Genomic DNA, 19,352 nt, shown 5'->3' on the forward strand with positions numbered 1-19,352 from the left:
AATAGAGTTTTCCTTATGGAAAAATAAAAAAGAGTTAAAACATTGACTACCAAGTGGATGGATGGACATACATAGGTGGTAAATGATTGAATGTGTGGCTGAAAATTTAACAGACCATATAATTTTCTGAATAACACACAAGGTAAAAAATTGCACATCATCCTTCCATGTGGCACAACAAGATGTGCAGATCATGGAAGTTATATGGTATACATATATATATATATATAGAAAGAGAGAGAGAGAGAGAGAGAGAGAGAGATTTTGCCATAGATAGGTACCTGTACCAAAACTTTTACCATATATATATATACCAAGAAACCCTTTGCAATAGATAAGTACCTGTACCAAAACTTTGGCAAAAATCTTCAGCATACCAGTTATTTCTTGACAAATGTACAAAAAAATAAATTAAATTAAAAGTCACCCCTCCCTCCCCTCTCCTCTCTCTTGTACTGTAGGACCCCTTTAAGTACATCCCAAAAAAAATTAAAAGATCAATGAAACCCAAACCAAAATCATCTACACCTCACTGAAGAAGATCGGCTCATCCCATCACAAAAAGAAGAAGAAAAACCGGTTAAGTTCAAGCCACATCACCAACACCCCCCCCCCCCCCCAAAAAAAAAAAAGCAATGGCACAAGGAAACATAGAAAGGGTGAGTGCACCATGCTTCCACCACTGCGGGGTTTGGAGAGAGTTATAAAGAACCATCTTCCTAAAAATTCAACCTCTCTCTGAAATTTGAGCTAAGACAAGTAAGAAAGATATCTTTATAAACTGCAGATACAACCCCAAGAAATAGAACCACAATCCCAAAATAAAATAACATTTCAGAAAAGGTATTTGTTTTGCTCATCAAGAGTTGAATATTTATTTCTGTTAACGAAAACACCAAGAAACGTGAAGAAAACAGAGTAAAGATGACACAGAGATTTAACGTGATTCACACACACCACTATGAAGTGCTACATCCACTGGCAAAGATGAAAATGATTCACTATGTAATTGAAGAAAATACAACAGAGATCTCTCAAGAACACCCAAAAGTCACAAAAAGAACTCTCCCCAAAAACCCTAACTTGAAAAACGCCCAAATCTCACTTCTTTTCTTGCTTACAAAACAAGATAATATAAAACAAACAATACTCTTTCAAGTACAGTTTAAAAGGTCTATATTTTAATCCACTTTCACATGTTTATTACAGGTTGGCCTCCTTGAATTCAAAACCTCCAATAACAAGAATACCAAAAATGATTGAAGCATGAATGAACAAACTCATTCAGCACCTCCCCCATGCAATTAGTGCCTGGTTGGATTGGAGATATTTAAGATGTTCAAAAACCAAAACCTAAGTCTGATTTCAACCCAGAATGTAATTTGCTTTCATAATTTCACAATGAGAAACCATAATTGAGAGTAGTTCAACCTGCAAAAATGAAAAGAAAATACAAAGTGGTAAACAAATCAAAGTAGGCATTTGAAGGGGAGGGGTTGAAGGTGATGACAGAAGCATAGTGAGCACAAAGGAGTGAGATGCAGACTTCCCATGCATTTCATCATCTGTGCTCTCTATCTTCTGTCAACAACATCACCTGTGCCACCTCTGTCCTGTCCCTTACGTGGGTACTGGACCTAAATCCAAACAGATCGATATAATCCTTTACAAGGAGCACCCACACAGAGAGAGAGAGAGAGAGAGAGAGAGAGGATTATGGAGTGGAGGGTGGTAAGAAGTAGAGAAGTAGAAGGTGAGGGCTGAAGGTGATGACAGGAGCATAGAGAGCACAAAAGATTGAGATGCAGACATCCATGCATTTCATCATCTGTGCTCTCTATCTTCTGTCATTAGCATCACCAGTGCCTCCACTTTCCTCCTAAATGAGAAAGAGAGAGAGAGAGTTTTGAAGGAGTTGGGAATGAATGGCTTGGTTTGGGCATCCTTCTACACCCTATTTATAGAAAGAAATCATGGGAAAAGGGAGTACGGTAAATGGTTATAACGGCTACTGCCATATGATTGGTGACAACTCTCCCCAGTTCCGTGTAACCGTCTTCCAAAGAAAGATTGAATTTGAAACGCACAGCCTTGAAGGCTATAGAAGTTACCAATCCCCACCCCCCCTTTTTTTTTCCTTTTAACTCAAAAACATTTTACTTGTTTTTCCTTCTGAGAATCATTCAATTTAGAACCAAAAAAGCAAAGAAACTCCATGATAACGTCACTGCAGACGATTGGAATATGGAAGCAGTATCGTTCCTACTTGGGCAGTTGGCCAACATGGGAATCTTTTACTGTTACATGCGTCAAGCCCTCCACTTTGACCATCGTTTCGAAAACCTAATGGATGGAGGAGGGGATGCCTAAAACCAGAATCTACCCTCTAAAACTGGTCAAATCAGGTTTAGGGTTCAGTTGACCACTCCGGTTTTCACTGGCATGAGTGGTTCAACATTGTACCAGGCTAACCCTGACGATAATACAAAGATACTCAATGTTGGAGGGTCCAACGTCCCAAAACCTTCTTGTATTAGGTGGAGAAAGCTCCCAAAGTATATGAAGGTATCAAGGACATGAACGTGCAATGCCCAGTACACCTCATTTGAGAATCCAACCGTAAAAACATGGGCAATGGCATCTTTTCATCTTTTCAAGTATTGGGTGGACGGTTGGATTCTCAAGTGTGGTGCACTGAGCAATGCACCACACTTGAGAAGATAAAAATCCAGGACTATAACCCCCTATACCTCTATAAATCCTAATATCTCAACATTGAATGAAGGCCTAGAGACCAGTGAAGAGCCCACCTCAGAAGCTTTGTGGGCTAGGTAGAGATGCAGATCACTATATATTATACGGTTTGTTGGTTTACTAATTCAATCCAAACATTCATGTTTAAAGAGAAAGGAAAAGAGAACAAAAGAGGGGAAAAACCCATACAAGAGGGCAAGAAGAGTTCACAAAAGGAACAAGAAAATCAGCTCAACAAAGGCAAAGGAAAAGAGGGGGGAAGAAGAGCTAAGGGGAAGTGGGTGAGGACTGCACTAGAATAACCCAACAGGTGGCAATGACGCAATTAGTCACAGAGTCCCTAAATGGAAGTGGAGGATCATGTACGTTCTTGTACAAGTACCGTCCAAGCCCTTTAGGGCTAGTCACATGGAATCCATTTCCCCTGTGGGTCTTGGAGGGCCTTGGACGATACTTGTACAAAGATATGATCAGTCTCAAAGGTGAGCGCCTTCTGATGGACATCGAAGATGATGATGGAGGCCCGACCCTCAAAAAGCTTTTACCTTAACCATGGTAGTTTACTTCCTATAAGTTACCATTATAAGGACCAAATTTTGCTTGGGCCAGGGTGATGACCATCATTGTGCTTGGATGGGAGTCAATGAACAGTAAAGGGTATTTTGGTTCTTCCATCAGAAGAACTTTTAGTACTAAACGTGTAGGTTATCAATTGCAAATCAAAAGTTGAGGATCTGGGTCAAATCAATCGCTGAAATTAGACAATTACTATCGTCTGATAAGAAGGGAGGGGAAAAATTTAGCTGCAACCCATGCTCCTGCTGCCCCCAATCTAGGCGCAAACTTGGAATAATCCCTTTCCCCTTTAGTACTTCCCCATAATATCCACTCATCTTGCAAGCACCAGATGGCACCAGTGGTGGCCTCTAGAAGGTCCGGCCCAGCTTGTAAGTTTTGGGCTAAATAACACTAGGGCCCATTAAATATATCATTGGGTTTTTCCTGAGCTTGGGCCGGCCCATGAAAGCTGTGATTATTGCACAAGTTTGTACGACTTCTCCATTCAAGGCCTATTAGTAGAAGAGCTTGGACTATATATACACCAGCTTAATGCGGTCGTGGCATTTAGAAACAGTCCACATGTAGTCCATGTCGCCCTTGATACGTAAGCCTCAATCCAAACAAAATTGGCCATGTTGATTATAATGCTTTGAAAAATAATGGAAAAGTCAGCATTCATAATGTTCTCGTGAGTACTGATTGGTCCAGAGTAGAGATGTAGGATATCAATATGGATACTCCTAAATGGAAATGGATGCAAATCGAATTGAATCCGGATTTCAACTATCCACTTACATCCCTAACTCATGTAATACGATTTACTCTCAATCCATGTCCCTCAGTTATCTTAGTTCTTTTCCTCTTTCCCTCTGTCTCTCTTTCTTTAGAATTTGTTGAATCTTGAAGAACCCTCAAAATCATCAGCTGTTTAATTTTTTATTATTATTAGATGGATATATATTCGAATCAGATAGATTATGTTAACGATTATCTGAATTCAAATCCGAATACCCTCTGAATACTCCTAATTAAATAGATACGGATGCAAATCGAATTTGGATTTTTGACTATCCATTTACATCCCTTGAGAGATTCCATACATGGTAGGTCATACAATAAGGTCGGGTTACCGCTCACAAGCCTATGACATAGAGGGCACCAATCTATACAGTGATTGAGCTGAAAGATGGAATTCCAACTTATGTGCCACGTTGGCAAGCATGGAAACTTAGGCTTTACAAAACAACCCCTAAATTTCCCAAGTATCCTAAAAAAGAAGAACCCTGAACCTTATCTAAGGCTTTCTGTTTTCAAGACTTCCTAAGCTGCAGCCTGATGAAGGGATTCAGAATCCTCACTACCTTCACCTTCTATCTCATATTCTCATCTCTAACAGAATTGAGAATGCAATTTCTGCTTACAGAGTAATGCAACAAGGAAGCAAAGCAAGATGGAGAAGTACTTGATATATAGAAGATACTATGGGTCAGACTTTGGGCCAAGAATGGATCACCTCAACTGGGGTGCTGTTGGGCCCAATCCATTTTCACAAACATTGGTTGGGAGTATAGGGTAGCCCAATTCTTAGCTAAATCTAGGTGTCATGTCACCAACTATTTGTGACATCTAGATTTTGTCACCACTTTCTACCAGTGCAGATGGATGAATCTTGGTGGTCCATCCATCTGATTTGATATATCCACATCCACACATCAAATTTCAACTTGAAACAGGCATAGAATTAATCAAAAAGGACACTTAAAGTTCAACAAAAATGCAATTTCAATTCCCTGTTATAGAATCTAATTAGGTATTTCTAATTCTTTCCTCCTTGAACTCATTCTTTAAGAAATTGTCCTAGGGGTGAAGTTTCATTGACGAGGTGAGATTGGGCCAACCATATTTGTCAAATGACAAGAGGGGAAATATTTTTAAGGAAAAAAGAACCTATTTGTGAACGTAGCTCTTACGCTCAGACATAAGCTTAAACAAAATGATCGCCCCATCCCATGAAAGACAAAAGTCCCACCCTATTATAGAATCGTTTGTGGGTTCAAACTCTGACAAATAAATGGCGTTTGAGTTACCCTTACCAGGGTTTGTGCCTTGTGGGACTCTTTTTTCCTGAGGACCCCCCACCCATTATGCATTGTAAATGCAATTTTTGGTAGTGTCAATATCATCGTATCGATTCGATCTATACATGGGTGGGGTACCTCATCGGCATTGATTACCATGCATTGACTTAAGGGTGTCGATTTTAGACCCGAACCAATAATTGAATCGAGACTAAACCATTAGAAATCAGAAAGAAACCATCTAATAGTTTATTGGTTGAGTTATTAATCTATTATTTTAAGTTATTGGTCTGATTCTAGATGTATCAATTAAGTGATTGATCTTCTAAACGATTCCGGAACCAATAGACCAACTAAGAACTATTAGAATTAGAACAAATCTACATCCTAATCCTAAATATTATCTTGAAGAGGATTTCCTACATGCAAGAAGGAATCTACATCATCAACCAATTAGAGGTTGAAAATAAAATCATCCATATGGAGGCCAACATAGGACCCATAGGGTTGGGTTAGGAGATAAAAATATTACTGTAGATCCTATTGATCCTATTATTTATTAAAAAACAAATTCAGTGGGGGCACAGGGCCACAATGGGGTTGAAATGACCGCCCCACCTCATGAAAAGCAAAAATCCAAAATCTCACCCCCAAATGTCAGCACGCACTCTCTCATTGGCTGCCCTACACACGTGGCCCCTACACTCCCCTTATAGAGAAGGCTCCCCTATTTATTATGTGGAGTATGTGGAGAGGGTATAAAAAGATCAGTATAAGGGTAGTCAAGCCCTATATATTTTTTTGGTTTTTCAATTTTAAAAAATACCTCTGGTCTCATATACTATTTTTAATGGTAATTTATAAAAATGATAGTGTTCTTACTTATTAATTAAATATAAAATAAAAAGTATATATGGATTAGTTCCATGTTCGTACTTATTAATTGAATATAAAATAAAAAGTATATATGGATTAGTTCCACGACCTAGAAGGAAAAGAAAAAAAATAACGGTGGATTGCATATCTCATGTGTAATTAATTTCTTCTTATAATGTAATTGAATGCAATTGAATATATGCAGCATGAATTAAGGATTTTTTTTATTTTTTTTTGTAATCTAGAACTGCTTAGAATCGATTGGGAACCGAAACCAACCCACCCATCACTTATTAATCCTAAATACCAGGTCTGTAAACAATTAACTTATTTGTAAACAATTAAGTTATTGGTTTGATTCTGATCCTCATCCTGATCCCTTAAGACCAGAACCGTTAAAGAACTGAGCCGATAACTTAAAACCGTACCAATTGACACCCTTAGCAATTAACATCATCTAAACTCACATTAACAACAAAAACAAAAATTTACAAACAGTGAAAAAGAACTCGACTCTGCAGTCTTGCCCTAAAGGTCCAGACTTCAAACCAGGAGAGTTCTTAAAAAACTAAAAAACAAAAACAAAAAACAAAAAACAAAAAGAGGAGAAAAACACAGCTACACCGCCGTAACCTCTCCCCAAAAAAGATTAAAAACTCTACACTAATTTAAAAGGCACCTACCTAACCTACAGAGTACTGATCATCACCATCCACCATCATGATCATCTGATCATTGCATTCTAAACCACGTGATGAGATCCCTGGTGACACGGTTCTCGGTAGCGGCGAGACGTTCATCGGAGACCAAGGGGGAGCGACAGAGAGGACATCTCCAGTGGAATTGATCGAACCACCCATCCAAACACTCCTTATGAAACAGATGACGACATTCCAACCTCCTAACCTGCTCCCCTTTTGTGAACTTACACAAGCACACCATGCAATCCGTATCAAATCCACCGTCACCGTCACCGTCACCGCCACCGCCACCGCAGGCGCCGCCTCCATCTTTCTCGCTCACACAGTAGGAAAAGACCCGATTGGCCTTTAGTTGTTCACCCAAGATTATTAGTCCAGCCAAGCTAGAGCTCACCCCACCGACCAACCTATCACCGACCTCATCCACCACGTCCAATCTCGATAACCCCACCGATTGAAGTAACCAAATAAACAAGGATCTCAGGTATCTCACGCAGTTAGCCACGATTGCCACCATAAGAACAGGGATTGAATCGGACGATACATCATACAGACCACCACCATACAATCCCATTTCCTCTTCCTCTCTCTCTCTCTCTCTCTCTCTCTCTCTCTCACTCACACACACACACACACACACACACTCACCTTTGCTTGAGGGAAGGAAGGAAGGAAGGAAGGAAGAAAAATGGGTTTTTGTGGAATTGGATTGATCGATAAGAAAAACTACAAAAAAGAAGGATTAATATAGAAATAGGCTAGAGGCGGCCGCTGTTGTTGTTGCTGCTGCTGCTGTAAAGTTGAAAGAGAGAGAGGGGTGGTGGGGGGCCTGGGGCTGGGACAAAAGCTGAAAGGTAAAAGCCGTGAAGGACAGGTCGCAACCTCATTACGCTACGTGGGTTGGGTTCAGGGAGATGAGGACAAGCGGGTCCGCTTTTCGGTAATGTCAGGATGTTGTGTCTCACTCTCGGAGGCTCGGACCCTCTCTCTGTGTGTGTATGTTTTGATTATGTGATATGATGCTGTTGCAGAAATTCACAGAATACGAGACAAAGTACCTTGTGGACTGATTCCTACGGTTTTCTATGGATGGTTGATTCGGGCAAACTCCTTTGTTTTGATTACTCTGGCGCCCCTACCATTCTCTATCTTTGCTGGGTCTTATCGTGATTCTCCCTGCCTCTGTGGTTTATACAAATCCGCTGTTCAAGTTCCCAGATGACTAAAACAGCCCTCAATCTACAAATTTTTTATTTTTATGGGGGAGGGGGGAGGGGGGAGGGGGGAGAGGGGGGTTGGGTTTGTTATGTACCTAGTGGGATTCACTCTAGTGTATGAACGGTAGATTGGATTAGCCTAGTCTGAGACAGGTTAAAGGGTTTGATTTTACGTGTTCCATTAGCTTCAGAGTTTTTGGTATATCGATCAAGTACCTAACATTTGGTATCAAAGTTGAGTACCACGCCACAAATTCGAGTCATGGAAAGGACTACTTGGAGTAGAGTGAAAACCGTCAAGAAAGGGCTGCCTACCGTCAGGTAAAAACCTTAGAACAGAATGGAGCCGCTTGGAAAGAGCTACCTACCGCCAGAGTGAATGCTGCCTAAAGTGAGAGTTGCCGAGGACAACGACTGCGGAAGCTTGGTAGTCTGTTATGTATCTAGTGAGGCCCACTCTAGTGCATGGACGTTACATTGAGCCAGCCTAATATGGGATAGGTTAAAGGGCTTGATTTAACGCGTTCCATCAGCTTCGGAGCTTTTGGTATATCGATCAAGTACCTAACATATTTCCCATGGGCGTGACTCCTGCACGTGGAGGCCAATGGGACAGCATGGAAACATTAACATGGGTGACATTTCTGTTCTTATAGGGTCGGGAGGTCATTTGACCCGTCAGTGTCTGGCACTTGTTTGACATTCGACATTTTTTTTTATAAGAGAACAGTAAGATCATTTCATGTGAGAAGGAGGGAAATAGACACTAGAAGTGCTAGAATATCCTACCCCGATAGCTCCGATAACCTTTTTTCTTCCTTTCTTTATTCGGAAAAAGAATGTTGTATGATCGCATTCCCAATACCATAGGAATTTGAGAGCAAGAGATTCAAATATAGATTAGGTAAACATTATCATCATCAACTCAGTCTTATCACAACTAAATGGGATTGATTACATGGATCATTTGTCTCCATTTAGTTATATCTAAAGTCATACCCATTATTAGTCTTAAGCTATTCAATTCTTTCCTCACCATTTCTCCTAGAGTCATTTTAAACTTATCTCTTGCTCTTTTAGTTCCTTGAGCCTGAGAAAGATTTCACCAATTGAGTTTTAAAGCTACAATGAATTGGAATCCATTTACCGTGAGGCTTCAAATACATGTAGGAAGGTATTTTGAGGAACATATTAAAACTCTATAGGAGTTTGTGAACCCTAGGATGGTGATTGAATTTCCACGTGTGTTGAGGAAACACTTTCTCCATCATTGATCATAGCCCAAAAATGTTATTTACTAGTTGGTACATAGTAAATAAAGGAGAAAGTTTTTTATCACCCAGGATGGAGAGAGAATCTTTCATCCATCATAATATGATCTTATGATTGGGCTCTTGGACGAGAGTTTCATTACTAAACTCTCGTCTCCTACCGTACATAGTCCTATCCTTCCCAAGTCCAATCCAAGGGTCAGATATGGTGGCATAAGAGATTCTTTCTTCATCTTGATTTGGGAAACTTGATCCAATAAACAAAGTTGTTGACAAATAAATTGATTTAGAATCCCATAAAAAGTGAGACACTACAGTTCTCAATGGGGTGTTTGGTCATTTCAAGTATAAATTCTTAAATCATGGAGATAAATCAGGGCCAGCCATTAGAGAAGATGAGGCCCCTCCCTTGTAAAAGTGAAGGGTGCCCAAAACATATTTCTTTTCATTCTTTCCTTTTCTCAATTTTTTTCAGAGAGAGAGAGAGATGGCTATATCTGGACTGTAGAGCCTAAAAAGACTTGGAGGGTTGGAGCTTTTTTCAAGCTTTCATGAAACTCATGGGTCCCATGTGGCTCCTATCTGATCCTAATTTAAATTTCAAATTGCATAAGTCTAGTAATATTTTTCCATTAAATTCCAAATTGCATTTAATTTATGATTAAACGGTGCAGCCAAGTTGTGGAGTTTGGTAGGTGGTCCACTCTATTATAAACCACATGAAACGTTTAGCTGGTCACTTGGTCCACTCATTATATTTTTAAATAAACTAACAGGGATCATCTGAATAGTGCCAAATTTTGATGGATCTTCTCAAATTCTCAATCCAGGGTCTTTTGATCCATCTTAACATTTTAAATTGTGTGAAAGAACGCCATCCGATTGTGTCGTACACGCTGTTCTGTGCCTTGACACAAGATTTGTGAAATGATCATTGCATCTTGATCTTTTCTAGAGTTTTGAAGATGCGATGGTCATTTTATGTGCCCTTGTATTAGAACACATAGGAACAATATGTATGATGCAATCGGATGGCGTTCTTTATCCCTTTTAAATTATTAAGAAAAGACTATCTCAACATAAGGCATACAGTGCTCCTCCTTATATATAATATTATATCAATTATTTTAAGAAGAGAGAAATAATAATTTAAAAAACTATGTGAAAAGGTGTAATGTACCCTCCTTGCTCAAAAAATATTTTTCTTAAATTATTTTAGGAAAGAGAATAAGGATTCCGATCGGTTCAACTCTCATATCTTCACCTTGTATCAAAAAGCATCATCTTTGGATCGATCGAGACTAATTCCGATTTAGCTAAAAAACCCTAGAATCGGCTTGTAGATCTCAAACTCCATCGATTTAATTTGGATCGGACAGAATCAGGATCAGTTTTCGCCAATTCTTGTCTATTGGGTTTCTGATTCGATTTTTAAATATTTAGGAATTGGAGTGGATTTTTTTTGCCATGATCTTTTGCCAAAATTTATTTTACAAGAAATTTATCTTTTTTCACCTATCAGGCATCAGCCGTCTAATCCATCCGACACGGTCCGACAGGTCCAATATGTCATGAAACTGGCCCACCCACTTGTTTATGAACCTGACCTACCCCACTTGTTGACTCAGTTTTCCAAAGGCATTTCTCAATCAGTTATAATCAGTTATGAGAAATTAAGAATTTCTACCCGAAAAAAGAGAAATAAAGAATTAGGATTTGCCAACCCAAGATCAGGTGACCACGGAAAATTATTAAAAATAAAAAAACAAGAGGTGGGGACGAAGAGGCCGGTCATTGGGCCCGCTGGAAAGTCAAAGATTCCAGATTATCCACCACTTAAGTTAGGATTTCATTTTAATTGGCTTCATGTGATTTATTTTTCTTTCTTTATTTCGACGTGATGTGAGGTTGAGTTACCCACCATCACCAATCGTAGAGCTGTTTATTTTGATGGAATCGGTGGTGATGATCATCAATTCAACAGCTTTAACATCAATCATTTTCGTTTCCACTCCTAATTATGGTCATGGTTTATCGGATCGGATATCGGTTACCTTCAAAACCAATATGATATCGATATAACTCATCCGTATACAAAAAAACAAAAAAAATACAACTAAATGGGTCTAGGAGCTAGGGATGTAAATGGATAACCGAAATCCGAATCCGAATCTGCATCCGTGTCCGTTTAGGGGCATCCGTATTCGTTTAGAGATATCCGGGAAATAATCCGAATACTCCGATTAAAATCCGTCCAAAAAAAAATCCGAATACTTAATAATAAAAAATTAAATAAATAATGATTTTGACGATTTTTTAAGATTCAATAGGTTCTAGAATATGATGAAAAGAGAATCATGATCTAAGAGATATGGATTGAGAGTGAATTGTATCCACTAGGGGGAGGAAGGTCCGGGTTACACAAGGCAGAGATGTAAACGGATGGTCAAAAATCCGAATCCGATCCGCATCCGAATCCGTTTAGAGGTATCCGAATTCGATCAGGGAATATCCGACTCCGATCACATCCGATCCGTATCCGATCCGAATCCAATCCGTTTACATCCCTACTAGGAGCCTGTGTGAGAATCATATTACAACGTAGGACTTACATGAATGTTACAAGATAAAATTCTATTCTTAAATGTTCTATATGTATAGTTTTTTGGAGCCTGAAATCATTGGGATTATCAACGCTCTTGAGTTTGTTACTTTTAGAAATGTGAAGCTGAAAGAAGTTTGGTATTCACATACATTGCTACCAGGACTTCTTCCAATTCCATCCCTTTCACCGTGGCCGCTTGAGGTGTTGGATTTTTGTCTCAAAATAGCTGATAAGTCTGTTGATATTTCCTATAGGACTAACCCCAATATCCCCTTTCGTAACTGGTTTCAAAGTTTTTATGTTACTGCTCCCCACTTACCGTATATGTTGTATAGTTGTTTGTACTTAGTGTTTTGCTTAATAAATTTCTTTCCTTTCATAAAAAAAAAAATTTAAAATAAAAATGTTCTATACGTATAGAGAAAATTTTACAAGAAAACAAAAAAATTTGGTGAAATAAAGAAATTGATGAATACTACTTACTTGATTTAGCATTTTGCATTGGATTAAATAGGAAGATAAACTCTTCACACGGCTTAACAAAGTGGGCATAAGATATGTTTCTTATCAAAACTTGTAAATAGATATATCACAAAAAAGGGGGGGAAACTATTTATAAGTTTAATGGTTAGGATCATTAATAGTTTATTATATCTCCCATGTGGGGTAGACTATCTATCAATTTATAAAATCAAGTGGACAAAAATAGGGCTCATTCAGTGAGGGTGCCTCGTCTCACAACATTCCCACATATGAAGTATCACCTTTTAAATAATTCCCAAATTTAAACTTTGAAAGCAAACCCATGTGGCGGATTTTAGACTAAATTGAGAGGTCATGATCTTTATAAAAAGAAAAAAAAGAAAAAAACTTGCAAGGATAACACCTCTATAAGTTCTACTCTATTTGGAGTTTACGTATGAAAAAGAAAAAAAAAAATCAATTCAATTTCAATTGGAATCAATGGAGGCCATGATCTTACATGCCAAATAGCGAAATGGTATAGTTAATGAATAGAATGAAGAAAATTCACTTATTTAATGAGGAGAGAGGAGAGAGATTGTGAGAAGAAAGTACACATAACACATTGATATCATGTACTTCTTTTTATTCTATATCATTAAGTGAGTAAACACATGGAGAGGCTTTGGAATAAACCTCTTATCCTTACCTATGACCCAAATGATATAAAATCCTCATCCTTCACCCCCCAAATTAATGAGAGTGAGCGAGGCAGGTAATCCGGTTTCGCTCATAGCCCTATTCACATAATTAGCACGCTCGTAGCCCTATTCTTATTAGCACATGAGCAGATCCATGTGATAAAAAGATCCCTTTTGCCATCTCACTTCTCGAATTTTATTCCCAAACAAATATAACAAGTATGATGGATTTAATGCTTATTTCTTCACGCTTTGAGTTTATCTCTTTCTCTTTTGTAGGTAGAGATGACAATGTTTGTGGCCCACAATATCTCTAAGTGGGCGTTGTGCTACCCTTATTTGGGTTTATGGAAATCTTCATTTCCAGAGGATCTCCTCAATATTGTAACTTTCCTTTTGCCGTTTAGGCCCTAATATATCGCCTCGCTTGCGGGGTTTTTCGTGCCAAAAAAAAAATGAAAGTCCAAAGTCTGAGAATAGGTCACTCACTTGATCCATTGAAAAGATTAGGATAGTTCAACTTATTTTGAATTCAGATCCTCTGCATATACATTCACCTAAATGTATGCTTCAAGTGTCAACACCTGTCTCATTTACTATCATTTAAAGATTTAAAGATTTAAAGATTTAAAGATTGAAGGATTGAAGAAGAATACTTATGTAAGCAAAAATGACAAGTGTTGACACCTGAAACGTACGTGCACGAAATCTCAACTCGAGAAGGGAATAAAAGAGGACGAAAGTAGGAGAATAGGTCACTCAACTTGATCAAAATTTTGAAATTTCAATGAGTGGCACCAAGAAGGAAAGAATGAATACCTAACAAAGGGTGAAAAATTGAGCTTAATTAGATGAATTATATTAAGACACTTTACATGTGGACAATCCACACACTTATTGGATATGACATGAGATATGACCAACCCATCCAAAATCTAAAAGTAATCCCATAAATTATTTATAAGAAGAAGATGAAGAGGATGGAGGGATTAATAGAATAAATTATTTTTATGTTATGAAGCTTGTCATCGTGGTCCTTATACCAACCACAACCAGTCAACAACTATTAAGATTAAATTAATTTCAAATTGACAATGAAAGAAGGAGTAACGTTTGGACTTGGGATCAATGCCACCATTATGGGTGCTGGTGAAAATGACTAAATATTTGGATTATTTATTCAAAGAAAGACAAAAAACAGAATTCAAAAGTGTATGAAAGATGTTTGATATAAAGACTGAAAGAGATAGAAGAACAAATAAGTGAGATTTAGGCGTGATCTTAGGTCTCAGTTGTAACAATAAATTAATCAAGAAAAGCTTATAATAGAAGCAAATGATGAAGAACACTTATAATAGAAGGTTTTTATCCAAATAAAGTAAAGATGAGAAGCAAATGATAGAAGAACACATTATAATAAAGAGGATTATCTTCCCCAAAAGAGATTGCGTATCCACCGACCTTAACTACTTCTCACTAACCTCTATTTTTTTATTCTCTTTTCATTATATAAGAAGGGATGTAAATGAATAGTCGAAATCCGTTTCCGTATCCGTGTCCGTATCCATTTAGCACTATCCGAATCCGTCCGAAAGCTAAACGGATGCGGATACGGATAGGCTATTGCTATCCGAAAAGCTATATTTACATGTAAATGGATAAAATATCCGATCCGTATCCGTGTCCGTATCTGTTTAGCACTATCCGAATCCGTCCGATAGCTAATCGGATGCGGATGCGGATATAGCACTATCCGAGCCAAATCCGATCCGTTTACATCCCTATATAAGATGTTTGATATAATGCCACTGTTGCACCTTATCTTGCTTGCTTTTTATTCTCAAAGTCTTAATTGCCAGCTACTCCGCTTGGACCCTCAAAACTTTCTTTTTTTTGCACTTTATTCATCAACTTTGGCTGTCAATTGGTCCATGGGATCCAAACAATATTCAATGGATCTTGAAAAACTAATCCATGTTCAAACTCAATTATAAATTAGATTCATACCCAGATTATCTGATTATCTTAAGACCCCAAAAAAAAATTTATTTTCTGTTATAAATCATACCCTCCTCAATTAGTCAATTTACTTTACACTTCCCCACCCCCACCTCTCCCTCTAAATTTTTATCTCCAATTCAAACTCTATACATTTTATAAGCAATTCACTAATCACAACCTTCATCATTATTATTATCATTGTTTTTATCGTTTGTCATCTTAGTTGTTAGAATTTGCAAAGATATTTTATTTTCTATTATTCAAATTACATATGGAGAAGGTTCTCTAAGCAAGTGGCATAGGAAACGCACCAATTAATGAGGGGGTGACAAAAAGGTTTTCTAAATAAGGGATAGAGAGACCATTTCATGTGAGAGAGAGAGAGAGAGAGAGAGAGAGAAAAAGGGGTACTAGCGTACCTTTACATAATATATATTATATATGTATTACAAGTACCATCTATATCATCATCGTCGTCCTCGTCGGTATCCTTATTGTATCTCATGATAAAGTCATGAGTCAAAGTTTGATGATTAAAAAGTCACAATTATTTGATTTTCTTTATTGATGATAGTTTGGTCATCGATGTGTGCAATATTAAGAAATTCTTGCATGGAATATTAGGTTTATATTCTGTTATATTCTTCTTTTTTTTATGAATAAAAAATATATTAAAATAAAGAGCAGAGAAACCAAAAAAAAATAGCCAAACTTGTTGTCCAAGGGCGAACCCCAAACAAGAGAAACAAAACAATTAATAAAAGGATGGAACATCAAAATCCCGAAGAGAGAGATTTCCCAAGAAAAAAGTATATTATCAAAAAAATTTCAATGGGAATATCACATATCTTAGAATTACAGACAAATCGAAATATCCAGTGAGAGATAAATTTAGACAAGTAATCTTTCATTAAAATTTTGCTATTTATGGGAGTCCCACAGTTTATATCTTCTCTCAGATTTTTGAATATTGAGGCTCAATCATACACTAGGGAAGCAAAGTTAGAAATAAATCATGTAAACTATTGTGGGACTCCAATTAAGTATTAAGATCATATCTCTCATAAATCATGTCAACTGTGGGAACTTTCCAATTATTAAGTATTAAGGTCATTTTTCTCATAATAATTTGTAAGGAGAACAAAAGAAAATCCCAATATAGTTTGCCCAATTTATTTCACCAAAGAATAAAAACAAGGTGTATTGTGTAATATTGAAGCACCCTCACACATTGGTTGAGTGGTGCCATCTCATCCTTACATATTGGTCGAGCGGTATTATATGACCCTGACATATTGGTCGAGCAGTGCCATATGATCCTGACACATTGGTTGAGCGCTGTCATATCACTCTCGCACATTAATCGAACGGTGCCATATCACCCTTGCAGAAGTTCCAACGCATAGGGACTATTGGGAATGGTTAGATTCTATGCCAGAAAACCTTCCTAGTTGAATTGAACCTACTAGAGTTGGTAGGAAGATGGAGAGACAAATTAATGAACAAGTAGAACAAGTAATCCAGTGGTTCTATAATATTTCATACTTCTTGGTTAGATATGTTTACTATTTAACAAGAGTTGAAAATAAAAAAAAGACTTCAATATAAAGCATTAATTGTAAAGAGAATGTTCTCTGTGTCGCAGCGCATATGAATCTGCCACTCAGGGGGCAGGAGGGTCATTCCGCCAACCGCCCCATAATTCTATGTTATCTGTGCTGCAAGTGGATTAGAAGTTAGGACTTGGGAGACAGAAACCAAAATTCTGGAAGCTTTGATGATGAAATAAGAAAAGAGTTAAAACACAGATGGGCTTTCAAAAACAAATTAAGCTCTAGAAGCTTTGACGATGAGGTGTATTGTGATCTGAAAACTAGGACGAATTGAAGAAACTTGTTATTTTATCAAAAGAAATAACTTGTAAATTGAACCAAAATCTAAGCAGAGTCCCAATGGCGCAAGTGATGGCTGTGTTTTATGATGATTTCTAAGAATGGACCATGTAGGCGTCAGCTCAGAAACAGAAAGAACAAGACAAACAAGGCTTGTGGGTGTGGGTGTAGAGAGAGAGGTCCTTCAACCCAACCTGTGTTTATCTGCTCTGCTCTGTTGGAGGAAGGGCCAAAGAGGACACACTCTCACATCCTTAATTTGGCAGCAAAACCTTACCCTCTCTGCATCTCTCTTTCCTTTGGAATTTGAGTTTTGTCATTTCTGTTAGTTCTTTTGTTACAAACTTATTAAGAATTAACAATTTAATAGAAAAATGATTGCAAAAGTAAAAAAGAAAGAGTTAGAATCGCACACAGAAAACATAATGATTTACATGGTTGACCTAAGATGGCTACGTCTAAGGCCAAGCGATAAATCAAATCTTCTACTGTTCTGATGAGAAATTACAAAACCTTAATACCCTGTCTTTTTTGTGAGATCACTCCTATATATAGCGGTTGACGCATTACATTATAAAGAAACCCTAATCCTCGATAATTCAAATTTGTCCCCAATATAAATGACCCCCCAAAAACTGCTCTGCCGATGTTAGAGGAAAGTGAACAGTACATCTTGGATTAGACTGAGATAAGGATTCACCAATAACAAAACTAGCATCTACTGTTGTTTCTATCCAACCTCCATGCAGATTGCCTTTTATGAAATGACCTTTGTGTGGTCCATCTAAGAAAGGCTTTCTCAGATGGAAGGATGTTTTGGTAATGTTGGTGTTAGATAGAATGGACATGGTCTTTATTAGCAATATGTCAAATTTAAGAGCCTAATCAATTAAATTACCGCCTCTATGTTGACATGCACCTTCTTGGTAATCCATCCATTTGTGTGCAACCACTTGACAGTCCTGAATTTTTAAAACTTTATTTTACCACGTGACCCACTATTTATACTAAAATTTGACATGTGAGCAAGGACTTTGAGGATTTACCTGACCAGAAAATTGGGCACATCTAAACCACCAAATACAAGGCAGATATTTGGATGGAAATGCATACTTCCATTATAACCAGTAACACCTATATAAAATATGCCAGATGAACTAGGGTGAGTATGTAGTTACTATACCCTAAACACTCAATATGGCTTTTTGAGTTAGACCCAGTTTTCTTTATGCAACTTAATATGGCTTTTTGAGTAGAACTAGTTTTCTTTAACCACGGTGAAGGAAGAATGATGGACATCATTGGGTTTGGATGGGTGGTGACTGGCATTTCGAAGTGTGTCAACATATAGGAGTGATGATGGCCTTAGATTTGTGGGTGAACCCTTCACCTTAGGTGAAAGAGAACTTTTTGAGGATGTTCTCATGCTTGGGTAAAAAAGTCCAATTAGTAAAGCTGAAACCTAGGATCACATCATCTACTACTACCAAATGCCAAGAGACACTTATCGTGGATGAAGAGAGTCTAACCATTCGGGTGTCATTATTCCCTCCTACTCCCTATTGTCTGAAATCCAAAATGCCCTTGGCATTATTCTAAGAATCTCATCCAATTATCAGAATAACCCGTGGATTAAGGGATTTTCTTTCCATGGTAAGTGAAGGAAAACACATTCCAACAGATTTAGCTCAATTAAGTTCACAAAGTCTTCTAGAATCACCTATGCTTCCATCTAGTGATCTCTTACCCTAATTTCTGGTTCATCAAAAATACATTCGCCCATTATTATCATGCAAATTATAGATAAAGGAAAAGGCTGGGCACGTGGGTGGCGGTGCTGTCCTCTCTCTTCCCCCTCTGGAATGAACCCCTGCCCCTTCTTTATGATGCCCCATTCTGCGCCCTGGGCAGTGTGCGAATCCCATTCTTGAACCAATATTAAACCATTATATCAATTTGGTGGACGACTTCAAACAGACCCACTATCTTTTTAGGACTTCAGATTATTTGCATAAAACATAACTGTTTAGGGTCACTTACCACAAGATTTTCCTCCCTGCAAATCTCACCTGAGCATTTCTGCCCGTGCAAACAAGAGGACTATCCCCCAGAGTGAGTTTTCAGACACTGTAAGGAACTCAACTTAGGCCTCTTCAGTAAGTTTGTTACAGAGAAGAAAAATTAACAGGAGATTTGGAACTACAAATATCAAATGAATTTCAGACCCACTTCA

The 19,352-nt window shown here is 37.8% G+C and overlaps 1 protein-coding gene and 1 long non-coding RNA gene across 2 annotated transcripts; one reads left to right on the plus strand and one right to left on the minus strand.

The window, feature by feature from the left end:
- Positions 1–1,184: 1,184 nt before the first annotated feature.
- On the plus strand, positions 1,185–18,824 carry LOC122646533. The gene is made up of 3 exons (XR_006330640.1): positions 1,185–1,337; positions 5,355–5,358; positions 18,807–18,824. It is a non-coding gene; the product is annotated as an uncharacterized LOC122646533 (long non-coding RNA).
- On the minus strand, positions 6,992–7,545 carry LOC122646532 (E3 ubiquitin-protein ligase RHA2A-like). The gene has a single exon (XM_043840104.1). The coding sequence runs from the start codon at positions 7,542–7,544 to the stop codon at positions 7,002–7,004; it is 543 nt and encodes a 180-aa protein (XP_043696039.1). The 5' UTR covers position 7,545; the 3' UTR covers positions 6,992–7,001.
- Positions 18,825–19,352: the final 528 nt, after the last annotated feature.

The sequence above is a fragment of the Telopea speciosissima genome, chromosome 11 (genome assembly GCF_018873765.1).
Source record: "Telopea speciosissima isolate NSW1024214 ecotype Mountain lineage chromosome 11, Tspe_v1, whole genome shotgun sequence".
Taxonomy (NCBI): domain Eukaryota; kingdom Viridiplantae; phylum Streptophyta; class Magnoliopsida; order Proteales; family Proteaceae; genus Telopea; species Telopea speciosissima.